This window comes from Bombina bombina, chromosome 1, assembly GCF_027579735.1.
Source record: "Bombina bombina isolate aBomBom1 chromosome 1, aBomBom1.pri, whole genome shotgun sequence".
Taxonomy (NCBI): Eukaryota; Metazoa; Chordata; class Amphibia; order Anura; family Bombinatoridae; genus Bombina; species Bombina bombina.
Genome location: NC_069499.1, coordinates 1353334971 through 1353361026, shown reverse-complemented (window position 1 = coordinate 1353361026; position 26056 = coordinate 1353334971). Strand labels below are relative to the sequence as shown.

Genomic DNA, 26056 nt, shown 5'->3' with positions numbered 1-26056 from the left:
GGTCACTTCTTTCATCGCCAGGGAACTCCTTGTTCCCCCCTGATGATTGATATACGCAACGGTCGTCATGTTGTCTGATTGGAATCTTATGAATCTGGCCTTTGCTAGTTGAGGCCAAGCCCTGAGAGCATTGAATATCGCTCTCAGTTCCAGAATGTTTATCGGGAGAAGAGACTCTTCCCGAGACCATAGACCCTGAGCTTTCAGGGATTCCCAGACCGCGCCCCAGCCCACTAGACTGGCGTCGGTCGTGACAATGACCCTCTCTGGTCTGCGGAAGCTCATTCCCTGGGATAGATGGTCCAGGGTCAGCCACCAACGGAGTGAATCTCTGGTCTTCTGATCTACTTGAATCATTGGAGACAAGTCTGTATAGTCCCCATTCCACTGTTTGAGCATGCACAGTTGTAATGGTCTTAGATGAATTCGTGCAAAAGGAACTATGTCCATTGCTGCAACCATCAACCCTACTACTTCCATGCACTGCGCTATGGAAGGACGTGGAACAGAATGAAGAACTTGACAAGTGCTTAGAAGTTTTGACTTTCTGACCTCTGTCAGAAAAATCCTCATTTCTAAGGAATCTATTATTGTTCCCAAGAAGGGAACTCTTGTTGACGGAGACAGAGAACTTTTTTCTATGTTCACCTTCCATCCGTGTGATCTGAGAAAGGCCAGAACGATGTCTGTATGAGCCTTTGCTTTTGACAGGGACGACGCTTGTATTAGAATGTCGTCTAAGTAAGGTACTACTGCAATGCCCCTCGGTCTTAGAACCGCTAGAAGGGACCCTAGTACCTTTGTGAAAATCCTTTGAGCAGTGGCTAACCCGAATGGGAGGGCCACAAACTGGTAATGTTTGTCCAAAAAGGCGAACCTTAGGAACTGATGATGTTCTTTGTGGATAGGAATATGTAGGTACGCATCCTTTAGATCCACGGTAGTCATAAATTGACCTTCCTGGATAGTGGGTAGAATCGTTCGAATGGTTTCCATCTTGAACGATGGTACCCTGAGAAATTTGTTTAGGATCTTCAAATCCAAAATTGGTCTGAAAGTTCCCTCTTTTTTGGGAACTACGAACAGATTGGAATAAAATCCCATTCCTTGTTCTTTTATTGGAACTGGGTGTATCACTCCCATCTTTAACAGGTCTTCTACACAATGTAAGAACGCCTGTCTCTTTATTTGGTTTGAGGATAAGTGAGACATGTGGAACCTTCCCCTTGGGGGTAGTTCCCTGAATTCCAGGAGATAACCCTGAGAAACTATTTCTAGCGCCCAGGGATCCTGAACATCTCTTGCCCAAGCCTGAGCAAAGAGAGAGAGTCTGCCCCCTACTAGATCCGGTCCCGGATCGGGGGCTACTCCTTCATGCTGTTTTGTTAGCAGCAGCAGGCTTCTTGGCCTGCTTACCCTTGTTCCAGCCTTGCATCGGTTTCCACGCTGGTTTGGGTTGTGAGGCATTACCCTCTTGCTTAGAGGATGCAGAATTAGAGGCCGGTCCGTTCCTGAAATTGCGAAAGGAACGAAAATTAGACTTATTCTTGGCCTTGAAAGGCCTATCTTGTGGAAGGGCGTGGCCCTTTCCCCCAGTGATGTCTGAAATAATCTCTTTCAATTCTGGTCCAAATAGAGTTTTACCTTTGAAAGGGATGTTAAGCAATTTTGTCTTGGATGACACATCCGCTGACCAAGACTTTAGCCAAAGCGCTCTGCGCGCCACGATTGCAAACCCTGAATTTTTCGCCGCTAATCTAGCTAATTGCAAAGCGGCATCTAAAAACATAATTTATGTAAGAACTTACCTGATAAATTCATTTCTTTCATATTAGCAAGAGTCCATGAGCTAGTGACGTATGGGACATACACTCCCACCAGGAGGGGCAAAGTTTCCCAAACCTCAAAATGCCCACAAATACACCCCTCACCACACCCACAATTCAGTTTAACGAATAGCCAAGAAGTGGGGTGATAAAAAAGTGCGAAAGCATATAAAATAAGGAATTGGAATAATTGTGCTTTATACAAAATCATAACCACCACAAAAAAAGGGCGGGCCTCATGGACTCTTGCTAATATGAAAGAAATGAATTTATCAGGTAAGTTCTTACATAAATTATGTTTTCTTTCATGTAATTAGCAAGAGTCCATGAGCTAGTGACGTATGGGATAATGATTACCCAAGATGTGGATCTTTCCACACAAGAGTCACTAGAGAGGGAGGGATAAAATAAAGACAGCCAATTCCTGCTGAAAATAATCCACACCCAAAATAAAGTTTAATGAAAAACATAAGCAGAAGATTCAAACTGAAACCGCTGCCTGAAGTACTTTTCTACCAAAAACTGCTTCAGAAGAAGAAAATACATCAAAATGGTAGAATTTAGTAAAAGTATGCAAAGAGGACCAAGTTGCTGCTTTGCAAATCTGATCAACCGAAGCTTCGTTCCTAAACGCCCAGGAAGTAGAAACTGACCTAGTAGAATGAGCTGTAATCCTCTGAGGCGGAGTTTTACCCGACTCAACATAGGCAAGATGAATTAAAGATTTCAACCAAGATGCCAAATAAATGGCAGAAGCTTTCTGGCCTTTTCTAGAACCGGAAAAGATAACAAATAGACTAGAAGTCTTTCGGAAAGATTTAGTAGCTTCAACATAATATTTCAAAGCTCTAACAACATCCAAAGAATGCAACGATTTCTCCTTAGAATTCTTAGGATAAGGACATAATGAAGGAACCACAATTTCTCTACTAATGTTGTTGGAATTCACAACTTTAGGTAAAAATTCAAAAGAAGTTCGCAACACCGCCTTATCCTGATGAAAAATCAGAAAAGGAGACTCACAAGAAAGAGCAGATAATTCAGAAACTCTTCTGGCAGAAGAGATGGCCAAAAGGAACAAAACTTTCCAAGAAAGTAATTTAATGTCCAATGAATGCATAGGTTCAAATGGAGGAGCTTGAAGAGCCCCCAGAACCAAATTCAAACTCCAAGGAGGAGAAATTGACTTAATGACAGGTTTTATACGAACCAAAGCTTGTACAAAACAATGAATATCAGGAAAAATAGCAATCTTTCTGTGAAAAAGAACAGAAAGAGCAGAGATTTGTCCTTTCAAGGAACTTGCGGACAAACCCTTATCTAAACCATCCTGAAGAAACTGTAATATTCTCGGTATTCTAAAAGAATGCCAAGAAAAATGATGAAAAAGACACCAAGAAATATAAGTCTTCCAGACTCTATAATATATCTCTCTAGATACAGATTTACGAGCCTGTAACATAGTATTAATCACAGAGTCAGAGAAACCTCTTTGACCAAGAATCAAGCGTTCAATCTCCATACCTTTAAATTTAAGGATTTCAGATCCTGATGGAAAAAAGGACCTTGAGACAGAAGGTCTGGTCTTAACGGAAGAGTCCACGGTTGGCAAGAGGCCATCCGGACAAGATCCGCATACCAAAACCTGTGAGGCCATGCCGGAGCTACCAGCAGAACAAACGAGCATTCCTTCAGAATCTTGGAGATTACTCTTGGAAGAAGAACTAGAGGCGGAAAGATATAGGCAGGATGATACTTCCAAGGAAGTGATAATGCATCCACTGCCTCCGCCTGAGGATCCCGGGATCTGGACAGATACCTGGGAAGTTTCTTGTTTAGATGAGACGCCATCAGATCTATTTCTGGAAGTTCCCACATTTGAACAATCTGAAGAAATACCTCTGGGTGAAGAGACCATTCGCCCGGATGCAACGTTTGGCGACTGAGATAATCCGCTTCCCAATTGTCTATACCTGGGATATGAACCGCAGAGATTAGACAGGAGCTGGATTCCGCCCAAACCAAAATTCGAGATACTTCTTTCATAGCCAGAGGACTGTGAGTCCCTCCTTGATGATTGATGTATGCCACAGTTGTGACATTGTCTGTCTGAAAACAAATGAACGATTCTCTCTTCAGAAGAGGCCAAAACTGAAGAGCTCTGAAAATTGCACGGAGTTCCAAAATATTGATCGGTAATCTCACCTCCTGAGATTCCCAAACTCCTTGTGCCGTCAGAGATCCCCACACAGCTCCCCAACCTGTGAGACTTGCATCTGTTGAAATTACAGTCCAGGTCGGAAGCACAAAAGAAGCCCCCTGAATTAAACGATGGTGATCTGTCCACCACGTTAGAGAGTGTCGAACAATCGGTTTTAAAGATATTAATTGAGATATCTTTGTGTAATCCTTGCACCATTGATTCAGCATACAGAGCTGAAGAGGTCGCATGTGAAAACGAGCAAAGGGGATCGCGTCCGATGCAGCAGTCATAAGCCCTAGAATTTCCATGCATAAGGCTACCGAAGGGAATGATTGTGACTGAAGGTTTCGACAAGCTGTAATCAATTTTAGACGTCTCTTGTCTGTTAAAGACAGAGTCATGGACACTGAATCTATCTGGAAACCCAGAAAGGTTACCCTTGTCTGAGGAATCAAAGAACTTTTTGGTAAATTGATCCTCCAACCATGATCTTGAAGAAACAACACAAGTCGATTCGTATGAGATTCTGCTAAATGTAAAGACTGAGCAAGTACCAAGATATCGTCCAAATAAGGAAATACCACAATACCCTGTTCTCTGATTACAGACAGAAGGGCACCGAGAACCTTTGTAAAAATTCTTGGAGCTGTAGCTAGGCCAAACGGTAGAGCCACAAACTGGTAATGCTTGTCCAGAAAAGAGAATCTCAGGAACTGATAATGATCTGGATGAATCGGAATATGCAGATATGCATCCTGTAAATCTATTGTGGACATATAATTCCCTTGCTGAACAAAAGGCAAGATAGTCCTTACAGTTACCATCTTGAACGTTGGTATCCTTACATAATGATTCAATATTTTTAGATCCAGAACTGGTCTGAAGGAATTCTCCTTCTTTGGTACAATGAAGAGATTTGAATAAAACCCCATCCCCTGTTCCGGAACTGGAACTGGCATAATTACTCCAGCCAACTCTAGATCTGAAACACAATTCAGAAATGCTTGAGCTTTCACTGGATTTACTGGGACACGGGAAAGAAAAAATCTCTTTGCAGGAGGTCTCATCTTGAAACCAATTCTGTACCCTTCTGAAACAATGTTCTGAATCCAAAGATTGTGAACAGAATTGATCCAAATTCCTTTGAAAAAACGTAACCTGCCCCCTACCAGCTGAGCTGGAATGAGGGCCGCACCTTCATGTGGACTTAGAAGCAGGCTTTGCCTTTCTTGCAGGCTTGGATTTATTCCAGACTGGAGATGGTTTCCAAACTGAAACTGCTCCTGAGGATGAAGGATCAGGCTTTTGTTCTTTGTTGAAACGAAAGGAACGAAAACGATTATTAGCCCTGTTTTTACCTTTAGATTTTTTATCCTGTGGTAAAAAAGTTCCTTTCCCACCAGTAACAGTTGAGATAATAGAATCCAACTGAGAACCAAATAATTTGTTACCCTGGAAAGAAATGGAAAGTAGAGTTGATTTAGAAGCCATATCAGCATTCCAAGTCTTAAGCCATAAAGCTCTTCTAGCTAAAATAGCTAGAGACATAAACCTGACATCAACTCTGATAATATCAAAAATGGCATCACAGATAAAATTATTAGCATGCTGAAGAAGAATAATAATATCATGAGAATCATGATTTGTTACTTGTTGCGCTAAAGTTTCCAACCAAAAAGTTGAAGCTGCAGCAACATCAGCCAATGATATAGCAGGTCTAAGAAGATTACCTGAACACAGATAAGCTTTTCTTAGAAAGGATTCAATTTTCCTATCTAAAGGATCCTTAAACGAAGTACCATCTGACGTAGGAATAGTAGTACGTTTAGCAAGGGTAGAAATAGCCCCATCAACTTTAGGGATTTTGTCCCAAAATTCTAATCTGTCAGACGGCACAGGATATAATTGCTTAAAATGTTTAGAAGGAGTAAATGAATTACCCAATTTATCCCATTCTTTGGAAATTACTGCAGAAATAGCATTAGGAACAGGAAAAACTTCTGGAATAACCACAGGAGATTTAAATACCTTATCTAAACGTTTAGAATTAGTATCAAGAGAACCAGAATCCTCTATTTCTAAAGCAATTAATACTTCTTTAAGTAAAGAACGAATAAATTCCATTTTAAATAAATATGAAGATTTATCAGCATCAATTTCTGAGACAGAATCCTCTGAACCAGAAGAGTCATCAGAATCAGAATGATGATGTTCATTTAAAAATTCATCTGTAGGGAGAGAAGTTTTAAAAGATTTTTTACGTTTACTAGAAGGAGAAATAACAGACATAGCCTTCTTTATGGATTCAGAAACAAAATCTCCTTATGTTATCAGGAACATTCTGCACCTTAGATGTTGAAGGAACTGCAACAGACAATGGTACTTTACTAAAGGAAATATTATCTGCATTAACAAGTTTGTCATGACAATTAATACAAACAACAGCCGGAGGAATAGCTACCAAAAGTTTACAGCAGATACACTTAGCTTTGGTAGATCCAGCACTAGACAGCGATTTTCCAGTAGTATCTTCTGACTCAGATGCAACGTGAGACATCTTGCAATATGTAAGAGAAAAAAACAACATATAAAGCAAAATTGATCAAATTCCTTAAATGACAGTTTCAGGAATGGGAAAAAATGCCAAAGAACAAGCTTCTAGCAACCAGAAGCAATGAAAAATAAGACTTAAATAATGTGGAGACAAAAGCGACGCCCTTATTTTTTAGCGCCAAATAAGACGCCCACATTATTTGGCGCCTAAATGCTTTTGGCGCCAAAAATGACGCCACATCCGGAACGCCGACATTTTTGGCGCAAAATAACGTAAAAAAATGACGCAACTTCCGGCGACACGTATGACGCCGGAAACGTAAAAGACTTTTTGCACCAAAAAAGTCCGCGCCAAGAATGACGCAATAAAATGAAGCATTTTTAGCCCCCGCGAGCCTAACAGCCCACAGGGAAAAAAGAGTCAAATTTTTGAAGGTAAGAAAAAATGATTAATTCAAATGCATTATCCCAAATATGAAACTGACTGTCTGAAAAATAAGGAATGTTGAACATTCTGAGTCAAGGCAAATAAATGTTTGAATACATATATTTAGAACTTTATAAATAAAGTGCCCAACCATAGCTTAGAGTGTCACAGAAAATAAGATTTACTTACCCCAGGACACTCATCTACATGTTTGTAGAAAGCCAAACCAGTACTGAAACGAGAATCAGCAGAGGTAATGGTATATATAAGAGTATATCGTCGATCTGAAAAGGGAGGTAAGAGATGAATCTCTACGACCGATAACAGAGAACCTATGAAATAGACCCCGTAGAAGTAGATCACTGCATTCAAATAGGCAATACTCTCCTCACATCCCTCTGACATTCACTGCACGCTGAGAGGAAAACCGGGCTCCAACTTGCTGCGGAGCGCATATCAACGTAGAATCTAGCACAAACTTACTTCACCACCTCCATCGGAGGCAAAGTTTGTAAAACTGAATTGTGGGTGTGGTGAGGGGTGTATTTGTGGGCATTTTGAGGTTTCGGAAACTTTGCCCCTCCTGGTGGGAGTGTATGTCCCATACGTCACTAGCTCATGGACTCTTGCTAATTACATGAAAGAAATAAAAGAGTTAGCCAACTTAAGTGCGTGAACTCTGTCCATAACCTCCTCATATGGAGTCTCTCTACTAAGCGAGTTTTCTAGTTCCTCGAACCAGAACCACGCTGCTGTAGTGACAGGAACAATGCACGAAATGGGTTGTAGAAGGTAACCTTGCTGTACAAAAATCTTTTTAAGCAAACCCTCCAATTTTTTATCCATATGATCTTTGAAAGCACAACTATCCTCGATAGGAATAGTAGTGCGTTTGTTTAGAGTAGAAACTGCCCCCTCGACCTTAGGGACTGTCTGCCATAAGTCCTTTCTGGGGTCGACCATAGGAAATAATTTCTTAAATATAGGGGGGGGGAACAAAAGGTATGCCGGGCTTTTCCCACTCCTTATTCACTATGTCCGCCACCCGCTTGGGTATAGGAAAAGCGTCGGGGTGCATCGGAACCTCTAGGAACTTGTCCATCTTGCATAATTTCTCTGGAATGACCAAGTTGTCACAATCATCCAGAGTAGATAACACCTCCTTAAGCAGTGCGCGGAGATGTTCTAATTTAAATTTAAATGTCACAACATCAGGTTCAGCTTGTTGAGAAATTTTTCCTGAATCTGAAATTTCCCCATCTGACAAAACCTCCCTCATGGCCACTTCAGATTGGTGTGAGGGTATGACAGAACAATTATCATCAGCGCCCTCCTGCTCTTCAGTGTTTAAAACAGAGCAATCGCGCTTTCTCTGATATGTAGGCATTTTGGATAAAATATTTGCTATGGAGTTATCCATTACAGCCGTTAATTGTTGCATGGTAATAAGCATTGGCGCGCTAGATGTACTAGGGGCCTCCTGCGTGGGCAAAACTGGTGTAGACACAGTAGGAGATGATGTAGTATCATGTTTACTCCCCTCATCTGAGGAATCATCTTGGGCAATTTCATTATCTGTGGCAGTACTGTCCTTACTTTGTTTGGACGCTATGGCACAATTATCACACAAATTTAAATGGGGAGACACATTGGCTTTCATACATATAGAAAATAGCTTATCCGAAGGCACAGACATGTTAAACAGGCTTAAACTTGTCAATAAAGCACAAAAAACGTTTTAAAACAAAACCGTTACTGTCTCTTTAAATTTTAAACAGAAAACACTTTATTACTGACTATATGAAAAAGTATGAAGGAATTGTTCAAAAATTACCAAAATTTCACCACAGTGTCTTAAAGCATTAAGAGTATTGCACACCAAATTTCAGAGCTTTAACCCTTAAAATAACGGAACCTGAGCCGTTTACAAATTTAACCCCTATACAGTCCCAGCTATAGCCTTTGCTGAGACCTAACCAAGCCCAGAGGGGAATACGATTACCAAGTGACGCCTTCTAGAAACTTTTCCAGCAACTTTCAGATCCTCACACATGCATCTGCATGTCCTGCTCTCAAAAAACAACTGCGCAGTAATGGCGCGAAAATGAGGCTCAGCCTACAACTAGGAAGGCCCCCTGACTGGAAAAGGTGTCTAACATAGTGCCTGCCGTTTAATAAACGTTCCCCAAGTTTATAAATGTGAATTATCAGCATAAACATGAATAAAATGCCCAAATAAAGCAATCGATTTAGCCCATAAAAGTGTTTACCAGTTTTATAGCCCATATTAAGCCCTTTATTCTGTTTGTTTGACTAAGAAAATGGCTTACCGGTCCCCATGAGGGGAAATGACAGCCTTCCAGCATTACATGGTCTTGTTAGAAATATGGCTAGTCATACCTTAAGCAGAAAAGTCTGCTAACTGTTTCCCCCAACTGAAGTTACTTCATCTCAACAGTCCTATGTGGAAACAGCAATCGATTTTAGTTACTGTCTGCTAAAATCATCTTCCTCTCACAAACAGAAATCTTCATCCTTTTCTGTTTCAGAGTAAATAGTACATACCAGCACTATTTTAAAATAAAAAACACTTGATAGAAGAATAAAAAACTACATTTAAACACCAAAAAACTCTTAACCATCTCCGTGGAGATGTTGCCTGTGCAACGGCAAAGAGAATGACTGGGGTGGGCGGAGCCTAGGAGGGACTATATGGCCAGCTTTGCTGGGACTCTTTGCCATTTCCTGTTGGGGAAGAGATATTCCCACAAGTAAGGATGACGCCGTGGACCGGACACACCAATGTTGGAGAAAAAGGTTGTTATTCTGAAACGGCGCAAATTGAACTGGCGTAAACCGAGGGCCACCTGTATAATCTATACACTTTGGTTAATGAAAGCAAATTAAATCCAATGAAGGGTTGAATGGTCACCTTTGGGCCTGAGAATCGTCCTCTGTTACAGACTCTCACCCACTTAAGGTGCAATAGTCCTATTTCTGCTGAGAGGAGCTAAATAACCCCAGAGCAAACCACACAGAAATGTAAGAACCATGTGTAATAAAAGATAATAAAGATAATATTGATAACAGGAGTGATAACACAGCAGGACCATGACAAGCTTGCATTTAGTGTTACTGCCCATTACTAGAGGATCTTACTATCCCTCTAACCAGACTGTGCTCCAGCTCCTCCTCCAGCAGCAGCAGTGTTTACTGAAGTGTTTCTGTCCTCTGTCCAGTTCCTCTTGCAAAAATAGTGCAGAAACTCTGTTCCCATGCGTTCCCGCCCGACTTGACCCCTGTGTGTGTGTGTGTACATATGTATTTATGTGTTGATAGGTGTATATATTACTGTAAATACATATATACACATATAAATACATATGTAAACACATATAAACATATATATATATATATATATTTGCATATACATATTTAGACATGTATATGTATGTATCTCTATGTCTCTATGTTAAAGCCCTTTTCCTAACACCTGAGACCTCATATCTTTGAGCCTTTATAACTTTTGCTTTAACCCTTAAAATAACGGAACCTGAGCCGTTTACAAATTTAACCCCTATACAGTCCCAGCTATAGCCTTTGCTGAGACCTAACCAAGCCCAGAGGGGAATACGATTACCAAGTGACGCCTTCTAGAAACTTTTCCAGCAACTTTCAGATCCTCACACATGCATCTGCATGTCCTGCTCTCAAAAAACAACTGCGCAGTAATGGCGCGAAAATGAGGCTCAGCCTACAACTAGGAAGGCCCCCTGACTGGAAAAGGTGTCTAACATAGTGCCTGCCGTTTAATAAACGTTCCCCAAGTTTATAAATGTGAATTATCAGCATAAACATGAATAAAATGCCCAAATAAAGCAATCGATTTAGCCCATAAAAGTGTTTACCAGTTTTATAGCCCATATTAAGCCCTTTATTCTGTTTGTTTGACTAAGAAAATGGCTTACCGGTCCCCATGAGGGGAAATGACAGCCTTCCAGCATTACATGGTCTTGTTAGAAATATGGCTAGTCATACCTTAAGCAGAAAAGTCTGCTAACTGTTTCCCCCAACTGAAGTTACTTCATCTCAACAGTCCTATGTGGAAACAGCAATCGATTTTAGTTACTGTCTGCTAAAATCATCTTCCTCTCACAAACAGAAATCTTCATCCTTTTCTGTTTCAGAGTAAATAGTACATACCAGCACTATTTTAAAATAACAAACACTTGATAGAAGAATAAAAAACTACATTTAAACACCAAAAAACTCTTAACCATCTCCGTGGAGATGTTGCCTGTGCAACGGCAAAGAGAATGACTGGGGTGGGCGGAGCCTAGGAGGGACTATATGGCCAGCTTTGCTGGGACTCTTTGCCATTTCCTGTTGGGGAAGAGATATTCCCACAAGTAAGGATGACGCCGTGGACCGGACACACCAATGTTGGAGAAAAAGGTTGTTATTCTGAAACGGCGCAAATTGAACTGGCGTAAACCGAGGGCCACCTGTATAATCTATACACTTTGGTTAATGAAAGCAAATTAAATCCAATGAAGGGTTGAATGGTCACCTTTGGGCCTGAGAATCGTCCTCTGTTACAGACTCTCACCCACTTAAGGTGCAATAGTCCTATTTCTGCTGAGAGGAGCTAAATAACCCCAGAGCAAACCACACAGAAATGTAAGAACCATGTGTAATAAAAGATAATAAAGATAATATTGATAACAGGAGTGATAACACAGCAGGACCATGACAAGCTTGCATTTAGTGTATTGTAGGAAGTGTTACTGCCCATTACTAGAGGATCTTACTATCCCTCTAACCAGACTGTGCTCCAGCTCCTCCTCCAGCAGCAGCAGTGTTTACTGAAGTGTTTCTGTCCTCTGTCCAGTTCCTCTTGCAAAAATAGTGCAGAAACTCTGTTCCCATGCGTTCCCGCCCGACTTGACCCCTGTGTGTGTGTGTACATATGTATTTATGTGTTGATAGGTGTATATATTACTGTAAATACATATATACACATATAAATACATATGTAAACACATATAAACATATATATATATATATATATATATTTGCATATACATATTTAGACATGTATATGTATGTATCTCTATGTCTCTATGTTAAAGCCCTTTTCCTAACACCTGAGACCTCATATCTTTGAGCCTTTATAACTTTTGTGTGAAATATTTTTTTTAAATAATTTTTATTAGATGGTGTTATTATGAGTGTAACAGTAATTTGTGATGTATTTTTTATGTGTTTTGTGAGACTTTTATGTTTCGCAAAACAGTTAACTAGAGCTCTGAAGTCACGGTAATCATTTTAGCATAAATTGCGATTACGCGCTCCCCTCGTAATCTGGCCCTAAATAAGTCCCAACAGGTTAGTATTTAAAAAAAAAAGTATGTTCCAAAAAATATATATACACACATCAATCAACTTAATTTTTTTTTTTCCTCACACAACGTATTTTGACACCTGTAATTGAAAAGGGGTGGTTATCCCTATACATATACCCCTCCACTTTGCTTGATTCAGTTCACACATAGCAAAGCAAGAACCTATTTAGAGAAAAGAAGAAAGGAGTTTGGCTGAGAATTTTTTTTTTTTAAAGTATAGTGTTAAAAAAATGTGCCAGACAGGGAGTGTCTTTATATGGTTATACTTCAACTGCCAATTAGTAAATATAACTATGGTTTTCTGTTAAACTCCTGTAAAACCATATCAGTACTGGGGGGTCAGTACCAAAGCTGGACCATATTAAGTCAAGGCAAAACATTTTTAGGCCTAGGACTGAGAAAACAGAGCCTGAAATACTCTTCTACCAAATGCTGTGGCTCTGATTCAAACACATGGAAGTGACAAAATTGAGTTAAAATATGTAAAGAAGACCACAAGGCCTTGTGAAGCTTTGTGATAAGAGCAGGAAGCACAACCTATGATGAGAAAAAAAAACTTGGACATTAAAGAACCCACCCCCCCCACAGTAATAGTAACTTCTTTAGATTTTAATCAACACCTCCCTACATTTGTATTATAACATAATTACCTATTTCTCTTCCTCAATCCCCCCCTTGGCAAAAAACTACATATCTGCTTACACTATGAGTGAGTTCTTCACCACGCCCATTAATATAGATCTACACAGTATTTAAAAGCTACTTTTTATCCTTTTCCCCATAAAGAACTAAATATGCCTACCTGTTCACTCTAATATCATATCCATCATTTCTTCTATAAGGTACGACGAGTCCACGGATTCATCCTTTACTTGTGGGATATTATCCTCCTGCTAACAGGAAGTGGCAAAGAGCACCACAGCAGAGCTGTCTATATAGCTCCTCCCTTAGCTCCACCCCCAGTCATTCTCTTTGCCTACTCTAAGTACTAGGAAGGGTAAAGTGAAAGAGGTGATAAAATATTAGTTTTTAATTTCTTCAAGCAAGAGTTTATTTTAAATGGTACCGGTGTGTACTATTTACTCTCAGGCAGCAGATGGATGAAGACTTCTGCCTGGAGGATGATGATCTTAGCATTTGTAACTAAGATCCAGTGCAGTTCCCACAGAGCTGAGCGGTACAAGAAACTTCAGTGTGAGGAACGTTTTCATGCTATATAGCAGTGAGGTATGTTCAGTCATTTTTTCTGGAGAGACTGTGTATTTCAGAAAGGCTGACAGTATCCCCATGAGGGTAAGGGTAAGCAGTAATCCTAAGAGCTATAGAAAGGCATTACTAAGCTTGCATAAGGGGCTAATTAAAAAATGGTTGACACAGAGTTTTTGAATGTTTGTGGGCAAACGTTTTATGAACTGGGAGTGCTTTTAACGTTTTGTGGGCAATAACGTTTTTTGGGCAACTTTATTGAGGGTACACTTGGCTTATTATTTGGGTCTCAGAACCCACATGGCTAGTTTAAAACCGCTCTGGTGCGGTTCTTTGAGGCTGTAGAGACATCGAGTGAGATGGGAGGGGCCTATTTTTGCGCCTCAGATGCGCACTTGTTTTCACTCAGCAAGCAGCAAGCTCCAACTCCTGAGGGCCCTTGTGGATGTTTTGGGCCAAATCGAAGTTTTCACCCCATATTTACAATCCCTGAGGGCAGGTAGGCGCCACAGCAAGTCTGTGGCGAGGTGCTGGGGGTGTTTTTTCCGGATTTAGGCCTGATTTCAATCCAGTTTGCACATTAAGGGGTTAAATGTTTTATTTTTTTGTGGGGCAATCTTAACTACACAAATTGAGTCTGCTATCAAAAATTTGGAAAGTTTGGTGCATTTTAAAGCAGTTTTGCAGAACGTGAATGCTTTTTTTCTCTTAAAGGTGCAGTACCGTTTTTTAAGATTGTTATTTTTTTCACTAAATAAAGTGTTTTTCAAGCTTGTTTGAAGTTATTACTAGCCTGTTCAACATGTGTGACATTGAGAAAAGTCATTGTTCAATATGTTTAGAAGCCATTGTGGAACCCCCACTTAGAATGTGTCCCTCATGCACTGAAAGGTCAATAAATTGCAAAGAACATATTTTAGCTACTAAAAGTATGTTGCAGGATGATTCTCAGTCAGAAGGGCATCAGGTTATGCCATCTAATTCTCCCCAAGTGTCACAACCATTAACGCCCGCACAAGCGACGCCAAGTACTTCTAGTGCGTCTAATTCTTTCACCCTGCAAGATATGGCCGCAGTTATGAATACTACCCTCACAGAGGTTTTATCTAAGCTGCCTGGGTTGCAGGGGAAGCGCAGTAGGTCTGGTGTGAGAAGAAATGCTGAGCCCTCTGATGCTTTATTAGCCATATCCAATGTACCCTCACAATGTTCTGAGTTGGGGGTGAGGGATTTGCTGTCTGAGGGAGAGATTTCTGATTCAGGAAAGATGTTCCCTCAGACAGACTCAGATATGACAGCTTTTAAATTAGAACACCTCCGCTTGTTGCTCAGGGAGGTTTTAGCGACTCTGGATGATTGTGACCCTATTGTAGTTCCAGAGAAATTGTGTAAAATGGACAGATTTCTAGAGGTTCCTGCCTACACTGATGTTTTTCCGGTCCCTAAGAGGATTTCGGACATTGTTACTAAGGAGTGGGATAGACCAGGTATTCCGTTCGTTCCCCCTCCTACTTTTAAGAAAATGTTTCCCATATCAGACACCATGCGGGACTCGTGGCAGACGGTCCCTAAGGTGGAGGGAGCTATTTCTACCCTGGCTAAGCGTACAACTATACCTATTGAGGACAGTTGTGCTTTCAAAGATCCTATGGATAAAAAATTAGAGGGTCTCCTAAAGAAAATATTTGTTCATCAGCGTTTTCTTCTCCAACCTATAGCGTGCATTGTTCCTGTAACCACTGCAGCTGCTTTTTGGTTCGAGGCTCTGGAGGAGGCTCTTCAGGTTGAGACCCCATTAGATGATATTCTGGATAGAATAAGGGCTCTCAAGCTAGCTAATTCTTTCATTACAGATGCCGCTTTTCAACTGGCTAAATTAGCAGCAAAGAATTCAGGTTTTGCCATTTTAGCGAGTAGAGCGTTATGGCTTAAGTCCTGGTCTGCTGATGTGTCATCAAAATCTAAGCTTTTAGCCATCCCTTTCAAAGGTAAGACCCTATTCGGGCCTGAACTGAAAGAGATCATTTCAGACATCACTGGAGGGAAAGGCCATGCCCTTCCTCAGGATAAGACAAATAAGATGAGGACCAAACAAAATAATTTTCGTTCCTTTCGAAACTTCAAAGGTGGTCCCTCTACCTCTTCCCCTGCTGCAAAACCAGAGGGGAATTTTGCTCAATCCAAGTCAGTCTGGAGACCTAACCAGACTTGGAACAAAGGTAAACAGGCCAAGAAGCCCGCTGCTGCCACCAAGACAGCATGAAGGGGTAGCCCCCGATCCGGGACCGGATCTAGTAGGGGGGAAGACTTTCTCTCTTTGCTCAGGCTTGGGCAAGAGACGTTCAGGACTCCTGGGCTTAAGAAATCATAACCCAGGGGTATCTTCTAGATTTCAAAGATTCTCCTCCAAGGGGGAGATTCCATCTTTCTCAATTGTCTGCAAACCAGACAAAAAGAGAGGCGTTCTTACGCTGTGTAGAAGACCTATATACCATGGGAGTGATCCGCCCAGTTCCAAAAGCAGAACAGGGGCAAGGGTTTTACTCCAATCTGTTTGTGGTTCCCAAAAAAGAGGGAACCTTCAGACCGATTTTAGATCTCAAGATCATAAACAAATTCCTTAGAGTCTTATCTTTCAAGATGGAGACCATTCAGACTATTTTACCAATGATCCAGAAGGGTCAATATATGACCACTGTGGACTTAAAGGATGCGTATCTGCACATCCCTATCCACAAAGATCATCACCAGTTCCTCAGGTTCGCCTTTCTGGACAAGCATTACCAGTTTGTGGCTCTTCCTTTTGGGTTGACCACAGCTCCCAGAATTTTCAAAAAGGTGCTAGGGTCCCTTCTGGCGGTTCTAAGGCCGCGGGGCATAGATGTGGTGCCTTATCTGGACGATATCTGAATTCAGGCGTCGACTTACCAACTAGCCAAGTCTCACATGGACACCGTGTTGGCTTTTCTAAGATCTCACGGGTGGAAGGTGAACGTAAAAAAGAGTTCACTTATCCCTCTCACAAGAGTTCCATTCCTGGGAACTCTGATAGATTCGGTGGATATGAAAATTTTTCTGACGGAGGTCAGGAAATCAAAGATTTTAACCACCTGCCGAGCTCTTCATTCCATTCCTCGGCCGTCAGTGGCTCAGTGTATGGAGGTAATCGGACTAATGGTAGCGGCAATGGACATAGTTCCAATTGCTCGCTTGCATCTCAGACCACTGCAACTATGCATGCTCAGACAGTGGAATGGGGATTATGCAGATTTATCTCCTCAGATAAATCTGGATCAGGAAACCAGAGACTCTCTTCTTTGGTGGTTGTCACAGGATCATCTGTCCCAGGGAATGTGTTTCCACAGGCCAGTGTGGGTCATAGTGACGATGGACGCCAGCCTATTGGGCTGGGGTGCAGTCTGGAATTCCCTGAAAGCACAGGGTTTGTGGTCTCAGGAGGAGGCTCTCCTCCCGATAAATATTCTAGAGCTGAGAGCGATATTCAACGCGCTTCAGGCGTGGCCTCAGCTGGCTTCGGCCAGATTCATATGATTCCAGTCGGACAATATCACGACTGTGGCATATATCAATCATCAGGGGGGAACAAAGAGTTCTCTAGTGATGATAGAGGTTACCAAAATAATTTGATGGGCAGAGACTCACTCTTGCCATCTATCAGCAATCTATATCCCAGGAGTGGAGAACTGGGAAGCGGATTTTCTAAGTCGTCAGACTTTTCATCCAGGGGAGTGGGAACTCCATCCGGAGATGTTGGCACAATTGATTCAGCAATTGGGCACACCAGAATTGGATCTGATGGCGTCTCGTCAGAACGCCAAACTTCCTTGTTACGGGTCCAGGTCAAGGGATCCTCAGGCAGTACTGATAGATGCTCTAGCAGTACCCTGGTCGTTCAACCTGGCTTATGTGTTTCCACCATTTCCTCTCCTTCCTCGTTTGATTGCCAGAATCAAGCAGGAGAGAGCTTCGGTGATTTTGATAGCACCTGCGTGGCCACACAGGACTTTGTATGCAGACCTGGTGGACATGTCATCTCTTCCACCATGGACTCTGCCACTGAGACAGGACCTTCTGATTCAAGGTCCGTTCCAGCATCCAAATCAAGTTTCTCTGCGGCTGACTGCTTGGAGATTGAACGCTTGATTTTATCCAAGCAGGGTTTCTCTGAGTCGGTCATAGATACCTTGATTCAGGCTCGAAAGTCTGTCACTAGGAAAATTTATCATAAGATATGGCGTAAATATCTTTATTGGTGCAAATCCAAAGGCTACTCATGGAGTAATATCAGGATTCCTAGGATTTTGTCTTTTCTCCAAGAAGGATTGGAGAAAGGGTTAACAGCTAGTTCCTTAAAGGGACAGATATTTGCTTTGTCAATTTTACTGCACAAGCGTCTGGCAGATGTTCCAGACGTTCAGTCGTTTTGTCAGGCTTTGGTTAGAATTAAGCCTGTGTTTAAACCTGTTGCTCCGCCATGGAGTTTGAATTTAGTTCTTAAAGTTCTTCAAGGGGTTCTGTTTGAACCTATGCATTCCATAGATATTAAGCTTCTATCTTGGAAAGTTCTGTTTTTAGTTGCTATCTCTTCGGCTCGAAGAGTTTCTGAACTATCTGCATTACAATGCGACTCGTCTTATCTTGTTTTCCATGCTGACAAGGTAGTTTTGCGTACCAAACCTTGATTCCTTCCTAAGGTTGTTACTAATAGGAATATCAATCAGGAAATTGTTGTTCCTTCTCTGTGTCCTAATCCTTCCTCTAAGAAGGAGCGTCTGTTGCACAACTTGGACGTGGTTCGTGCTTTGACGTTTTACTTGCAAGCAACCAAAGATTTCCGTCAAACGTCCTCTTTGTTTGTTGTCTATTCGGGTAAACGTAGAGGTCAAAATGCTACTGCTACCTGTCTTTCTTTTTGGCTGAAAAGCATCATCCGTTTGGCATACGAGACTGCGGGACAGCAGCCTCCTGAAAGGATTACAGCGCACTCTACTAGAGCGGTGGCTTCCACATGGGCTTTTAAAAATGATGCTTCTGTTGAGCAGATTTGTAAGGCTGCGACGTGATCTTCGCTTCATACCATTTCCAAATTTTACAAATTTGATACTTTTGCTTCTTCGGAGGCTATTTTTGGGAGAAAAGTTCTTCAAGCAGTGGTGCCTTCTGTTAAACCATCTGTCCCTCCCGTCCATCCGTGTCCTGTAGCTTTGGTATTGTATCCCACAAGTAAAGGATGAATTTGTGGACTTGTCGTACCTTATAGAAGAAAAGTAAATTTATGTTTACCTGATAAATTCATTTCTTCTACGGTACGACGAGTCCACGGCCCGCCCTGTCATTTTAAGACAGATTATATTTTTTGATTTTAAACATCAGTCACCTCTGCGCCTTTTAGTTTCTACTTTTTTTTCCTGTACCTTGGGTCGAATGACTGGGCGGTGGAGCTAAGGGAGGAGCTATATAGACAGCTCTGCTGTGGTGCTCTTTGCCACTTCCTGTTAGCAGGAGGATAATATCCCACAAGTAAAGGATGAATCCGTGGACTTGTCGTACCATAGAAAAAATTAATTTATCAGGTAAGCATAAATTTACTTTTTTAGTTTAGTATTCACAATACATAATAAAATAGCTGATCTAGCTTTCTGATACCCAACTGCTGACTTTTTTTAGAAAAACTAGCTTCTGTGTAAGTCTCATTCTCAAATAACTCCTGACTACCTCCTCACCAATTGATGATAGTTTCACTCGCTGAAAGATGAGCTGAGACCATGGAGGATTACAGATCTAGGTTTTACAGTGAGGAAGGCAAAAAGGCATTGTCCATATAACCTAACAACTGATATTCTTTCAGGCTGTACAATATAAAGTGTAGGCCCTAGACAAAAGCAGGAGATAACAATAAATCATTTTTAAAGGGTTCCCCAATCATGGGCTTTAAATGATTATCTTTAAATGTTTTTTTTAAATACTTTGAGGAGACACAGAGTCTTCTGCAATCTCTACAAACATTATATCACTCACAACAGAGCCAGCAAGTATATACATGACTTGTGCCATGGGCCCACCAAAAAGGAAAGAAAGCTACCATGATACCTCACACATCTAAGCACTCTCAAGATCTCATATAGATGTGGTTTCTCCTTTAAGCATTCAATGATAGTTAAATGGCTTAAACCGTTTAACCTAACAAGTGCACTTGGCAAGCAACCTATAGAACTTTTCCATTTTTCCAACAATAGGGCAATGAGAGTTCCACTCAGCCAGTAAGTGATCAGTCCCTAGGTTCCATGTGCACTTCCTGTTATGTTTAAATAAAAAAATAAAAAATCAGAGAAAAACTTGTCCAAACGACTGGAGAAATGTTAGCATTTTTGCTATCACTCCGTATAAACAGAAATTGGGCCTTTTTTTTTTTTTTTTTTTTAATTTACCTATCCAAACTAAAAACAAATTTAAAAGAAAACTCAAGGTATTGCTATAGGCCCATTTTGGTATATTTCATGCAACAATTTTTCCACCAAACGGGATCATATAAAAAAAATTAACTTTCTCACAAACCTTGGGTTTCTCACTTAAATTATTTACATACCGCTTATGCAGTCATAACACAAATGGTTGTAAAAGCGTCTCTGGGATTCTTTTTGTTCATAAATAGCAGATAGGCATGGCTTTGCCACTGCTTTTTGGTTATTAGAAGGGCGCAAGTTGCAGCTGCGCACCACACACAATTTGCGACAGTGAAGGGATTAATTAGTAAGCTAGTAAGGGTAATAGTATTGTAATATAGGTATTACCCGACCACCTCCCTGATCCCTCCCAAACAGCTCCTTCACCCCACACACACTCTCTTCAGCACCTTCTTACGTACTGGCAGACAGTCTGCCAGTATGCAGTTTACTTTAGTTTTTTTTATTTTTTTTTATTTCTTTTTTTCTGCAGTGTAGGGATCCCTCCTCAACACTCCCACCTCCTTCATCCCTCCTAAACAACTCTCTAACCCTCCCATCCCACTAATGGCAGCCATTTTAGGTACTAACAGCTGTCTGCCTTTACTCAGTCTATTACATATATTTTTTGTTTTATTTAAATAATACTTTTTTATCTGTAGTGTAGGGGTCCCCTCCTCCCCCCACAATCATTTTTTTTGTAGTGTAGTGTCCCATACTCCCTTTGCCTTCCAAATGTAGTAAGAGTAATTCCCAGGAGTAATGGATCATGGACTTTAACCACCTGTATGCCACCCCTCTACCCCCCCCACTCCACTGGGCGGCCCCCCCCCCCGCCAATCCCACCTTCCCTACCACACCTTCCACCAGCACCAATGGATGATCATTAAAGACAGTGACACAGACAGTGTCAATGTCTGTAACAATCTGGCAATCTTCCTTCTTATGGTAATGGAGCACTGACAGTGCTCCGTTACCATATGAAGACAGATGCCTGCAGCCCACCACCTGATTGGATTAAGGGGTTAAAGGTTAAAAACACATTTTCTTTCTTGATTCAAATAGAGTATACAATTTTAAACAACTTTCCAATTTACTTCTATTATTAAATTTGCTTCATTCTCTTAGTATCATTTCCTAAAGTAGCAGCAATGCACTACTGGGAGCTAGCTGAACACTGGGTGAGCCAATGGCAAGAGGCATATATGTGCAGCCACCAGTCAGCAGCTAGCTCACAAAAGGGCATTGCTGGTCCTAAGCATACCTGGGTATGCTTTTCAACAAAGGATACTGAAAGAACCTAGCAAACTGGATAATAGAAGTACATTGGAAAGTTATTTAAAATTCCACACTATGTCTGATTCATGAAAATGTAATTTTGACTTTACTGTCACTTTTTTGATGGGAACATTATTTTTTTTAAAAAAAAATTTATGTTTCAAAAAGTGCTCTTTCATATACATGAGAAATATTAGTAGAGTTTCTGTGCTCTCATAGGTCAACTTTTTTGTAGCAATTATTAAAAATGAGTACAACTGCTTTTAGCAGCATTTTGAATAACTGCAAAACTCATTGCATAGGCAAGAAAAAATTAAAATGGTGTTGGTGTGCTTTATCTGGCGCAGGAGCATAATACATTAAGGTGAATGGAACAATTGAGCGCGTTTGGATTTTAGAACAACCTTGTGATGCATTTTAAAGAAAAAACACAGCGCCAGACAGTAGAGCTATAAAGAATAAATCAGAGGACTTTTAGGGGGTCTAAATATATAATATCCTTTATAAAAGGTAAGACTCTCATTGTGCGTATACTATTCATACTGCACAACTATTATTAAAATAAAAATGTAACATTTATTGTCCCTTTAAAGGCAGCTCCAAAGCAGCAGTGCTGGGACATAATTGAACATATCTAGTGAGTCAATGACAAGAGACAATCAACAGCTAATCTCCAGCAGTGCATTGCTCCTCCAGCGACTTCCACAGTGTGTTTTTCAACAAAAGATACAAAGAGAATGAAGTAAATTTTCTAAGAGAAGTCAATTGAAAAGTTTTTTTTACAATTGCATGGTCTGTCTAAACCATGAAGTCTCTTTAAAGCGACACTCAAGTCAAAATTAAACTTTCATTATTCAGATAGAGCATACAGTTTTAAACAACTTTACAATTTACTTCCATTAACAAAATGTGCACATTCTTTTTATATTTAAACTTTATGAGTCACCAGCTCCTTCTGAGTATGTGCAAGAATAAGTGTGTTTGCATTAGTGAATGGCTGATGGATGTCACATGGTACGTGTATGCATTTCAGATTGGCTGATGGCTGTCACATGATACAGGGGGAGTAGAAATAGACATAACTTTTAAAATTGTCAGAAAAAAATCTACTACTCCTTTCAAGTTCAGACTAAGTGGTATTGCATTGTCTTGCTATCTTACATTTGTTGATTATGCAAATCTACTGTGTTGACTGGTTCTTTAATGTCTGTGAGCCCTCGAGTACATCAGGAACGTGAGACACTGCTCATGCTTTCCTCCACACACAACCATTGAAAATAATGACGTAAGTACAACTGATTGGTTAGTGTCATGGAAAGAGAGAGACTAAAGAACAAGCAAACAAAATAAGTTTAATTTAAAATTTCCATGAACCAAATATGCATATTCTACCCTCCTAGGGATTCACATTAATGCATCACCTAAAGGAACATAAAACCCCACATTTTTATTTTAGGATTCAGATAGAGTATTCAATTTTAAACAACTTTTTAATTTACTTCTATCATCAAATTTGCTTCATTCTTTTTGTATCATTTGTTGAAGGAGCAGCAATGCACTACTGTGAGCTAGCTAAACACATTGGGTGAGCCAATGCCAAGGTATATACTTGTATATATGGAGCCACCAATCAGCAGCTAGCTCCCAGTAGTGGATTGCTGTTCCTGGGCTGATCTAGGTGTGACTTTCAACAAAGGAAAGTTTCAAAATGGTTTAAAAATGTCTGCTCTATCTGAATAATGAAATAAAAAATTGGGGTTTCATATCCCTTTAAAGGACCAGTAAACACAGTAGATTTGCATAATCAACACATGCAAAATAAGACAATACAATAGCATTTACTCTGAATTTCAAATGAGTAGTAGATTCTTTTCTAACACATTTTAAAGTTATGTATATTTCCACTCCCCCTGTACCATGTGATAGCAATCAGCCAATCACAAATGCATATACGTATAGTTTGAGTTCTTGCACATGCTCAGTAGGAGCTGGTGACTCAAAAAAGTGTAAATATAAAAGAATATGCACATTTTTTTTAATGGAAGTAAATTGGAAAGTTGTTTAAAATTGCATGCTGTATCTGAATCATGAAAATTTAATAAAACCTGAGTGTCCCTTTAAACACAGCTTTTTATCTCAGCATTCTTTCTATGACTTTTCAGGCTTCTCAGTTTAATATTAGTATTTAAATGCGATTTGGCTCACTTTAAATTCAAAGTAAATCTTGCACCTCACCATTTGAATGAGGAAAAAGGAAGCAGTAATGATTTACTTTGACGTGAAGATAGGGGACAGGGACGTGATATATAGAGTAAAATAAGAGACAAACAAGAGTCCCACTGTCAAGGATACCGTAATCACAAAAATGCCTTCAAAACCTTACACAAAACAAACTAATATAAACAAAATAAAACAAAAAAATCAATAAAATAAAAAATATACACCCTATATAAAAACAGTCTATTTATGCAAAAATGAAAACCTTAAAAAAGGTCAAAAGAAATAACAGAAAAAATAAAAAAAGCGATAGCTTTGAATGAGACACGGCAGTGAGATGAGACATTCCACAAGGGTAGTTGCGCCTTTTTAAATTTCACATGCTAAGTTGAGATTTAGGTTGTATACCTGCACTACACATTGAGAACCCTCGCCGGCGTCTGCAAGACAAATTTTGTTTTATCCAGCGAGACTATAGTAACAAAACAGACCCCATTTTCAATTGTGTTGTGGTTGTAGTTATTGTTTTTTCACATTGCTGGTGGCTCTTGTTTGCTGTGTGAAACATCATGTATTGGGAAATGTAACACAACCACACATGGAAGGAACGCCCACTAGAGATAGGCTGGACAAGATAGGTGAAGAAAACCTCAATACATTTTGAACATGTCTCACCTGAACAAAACCCCTCAGCAGCCTGGTCCAGTAATTTAGCCCATTGACTAGTGGTGCCAAACAACATACAATTATGCTACTACATGGGGGTACATATGTTTTTTAAATGTATCTGCGCCATTATATCATCTTACCTGTATGTAAGAAGCAGATTCCAGGATCACTGTGTGAACGGATTATTATGCGGGGTAAGACCTCTTCACACAATGCTGCAGGACGTGTATTCTCGCTGTACCTCCGATGGGGACAATCTAGGTTCTGGCACGGAGAACTGTGATGTATGGAGCATCCAGAACCTCTGTTCCTTGCAGCTCTCCCCGGTACCTTTCCTTTTAGTCTTACTTCTGGGAAGCAGGGACCTACAGAGTGACCAATTTTTTCCAGCCTGTTACAGCTACGGGATACAGCAGCCCCCACCTGAGTCAGAGGGTCATAACAGTTACTTGGGGTAGAGCAAGAAAAAGAACGCTCTCCTTTGGGACGAGGCACAGAAATTTCTTCAAATGGCCCTTGCAGGCTAAGTGTGGGGCTTTCCTGATGATGCCCACACTGTGCACAGTCTACACTAAGGCAATAATCGGCTCGGCTGCGCTGGATAGATCGGTACAGGACGTAATCCACTGAACGGACAGATCCTTGCATCTCCAGTAGGACTGAGTCTTCAGAAGGGCTGCTATCATCTGGAATACAGAGGAACTATATGTTAGCAAAATATGGAAATCAGAGCAAAGCGGTAATTCAGACCAAACTTTAAAAAATAAACAAACGAAAAACAACTAAATCAAGATATCCTGCTGCTGGAAACAAACAATCTGCCCTTCTATAATTGAATTGAAGAATTCGTTTACACAATCATTTCAGCTTGAAAGAATTTGAATGGAATGCAGGAGGAGTCAAGGGCAGCCTCTCCGGGTACAAACTGATATTTTATTACATATATATGAGAGAAAGAAAATGCAGAGGATACACCTCTCTCAGTAAGGGTATTTATCACTCTTTTCATTTAATCAAAAAGTCACATTTATTAGAAAAAATCTTCCTTTAATTAATCAAAACGATGTCTGTACAAGTAAAAACTCAAAATCTAAGTGAGGGTGGTACCACCTATGTTAACTCTATACCCATTGTATCCTAGTGCTCAAACCAAAATGTTGAAGGTAAAGGCATATAATAAAGTAGAAACAAGCAGGATGTCAATGCCTATCAGTACATAAAGTTACACAGTCTCTCTGCCAAGATCACCTAAAAAACCAAAATGTATGCTTACCTGATAAATTTATTTATTTCTTGACACAATGAGTCCACGGATCATCTATAATTACTATTGGGAATATCACTACTGGTCAGCAGGAGGAGGCAAAGAGCATCACAGCGAAGCTGTTAAATATCACCTCTCTTCCTTCCAACCCCAGTCATTCAACCGAAGTAACATTAGAGAAAGGAAGCAACAAGGTGCAGAGGTGCCTGAGGTTTACAAAACAAAAAGACTGTCTGAATAAACAGGGCGGGCCGTGGACTCATTGTGTCAAGAAAGAAAGAAATTCATCAGGTAAGCATAAATTTTGTTTTCTTTATAATGACACGATGAGTCCACTGATCATCTATAATTACTATTGGGAATCAATACCCAAGCTAGAGGACACAGATAAGGGAGGGACAAGACAGGGAACCTAAACAGAAGGCACCACTGCTTGAAGAACCTTTCTCCCAAAAGAAGCCTCAGCCGAGGCCAAAGTATCAAATTTATAGAACTTTGAAAAAGTGTGTAGAAAGGACCAAGTTGCAGCCATGAAAATCTGTTC

General features: G+C 40.4%; 1 protein-coding gene across 1 annotated transcript in view; it reads right to left on the bottom strand.

Moving 5' to 3' along the window:
- Window positions 1-26056, bottom strand: part of ENTREP3 (endosomal transmembrane epsin interactor 3) — a 186791-nt gene that overhangs the window by 91022 nt on the left and 69713 nt on the right. Inside the window, exon 9 of the mRNA XM_053703354.1 lies at window positions 24389-24934. Within this exon, the coding sequence (XP_053559329.1) occupies window positions 24389-24934 (546 nt within the window). The remainder of the gene's footprint in view (window positions 1-24388; window positions 24935-26056) is intronic.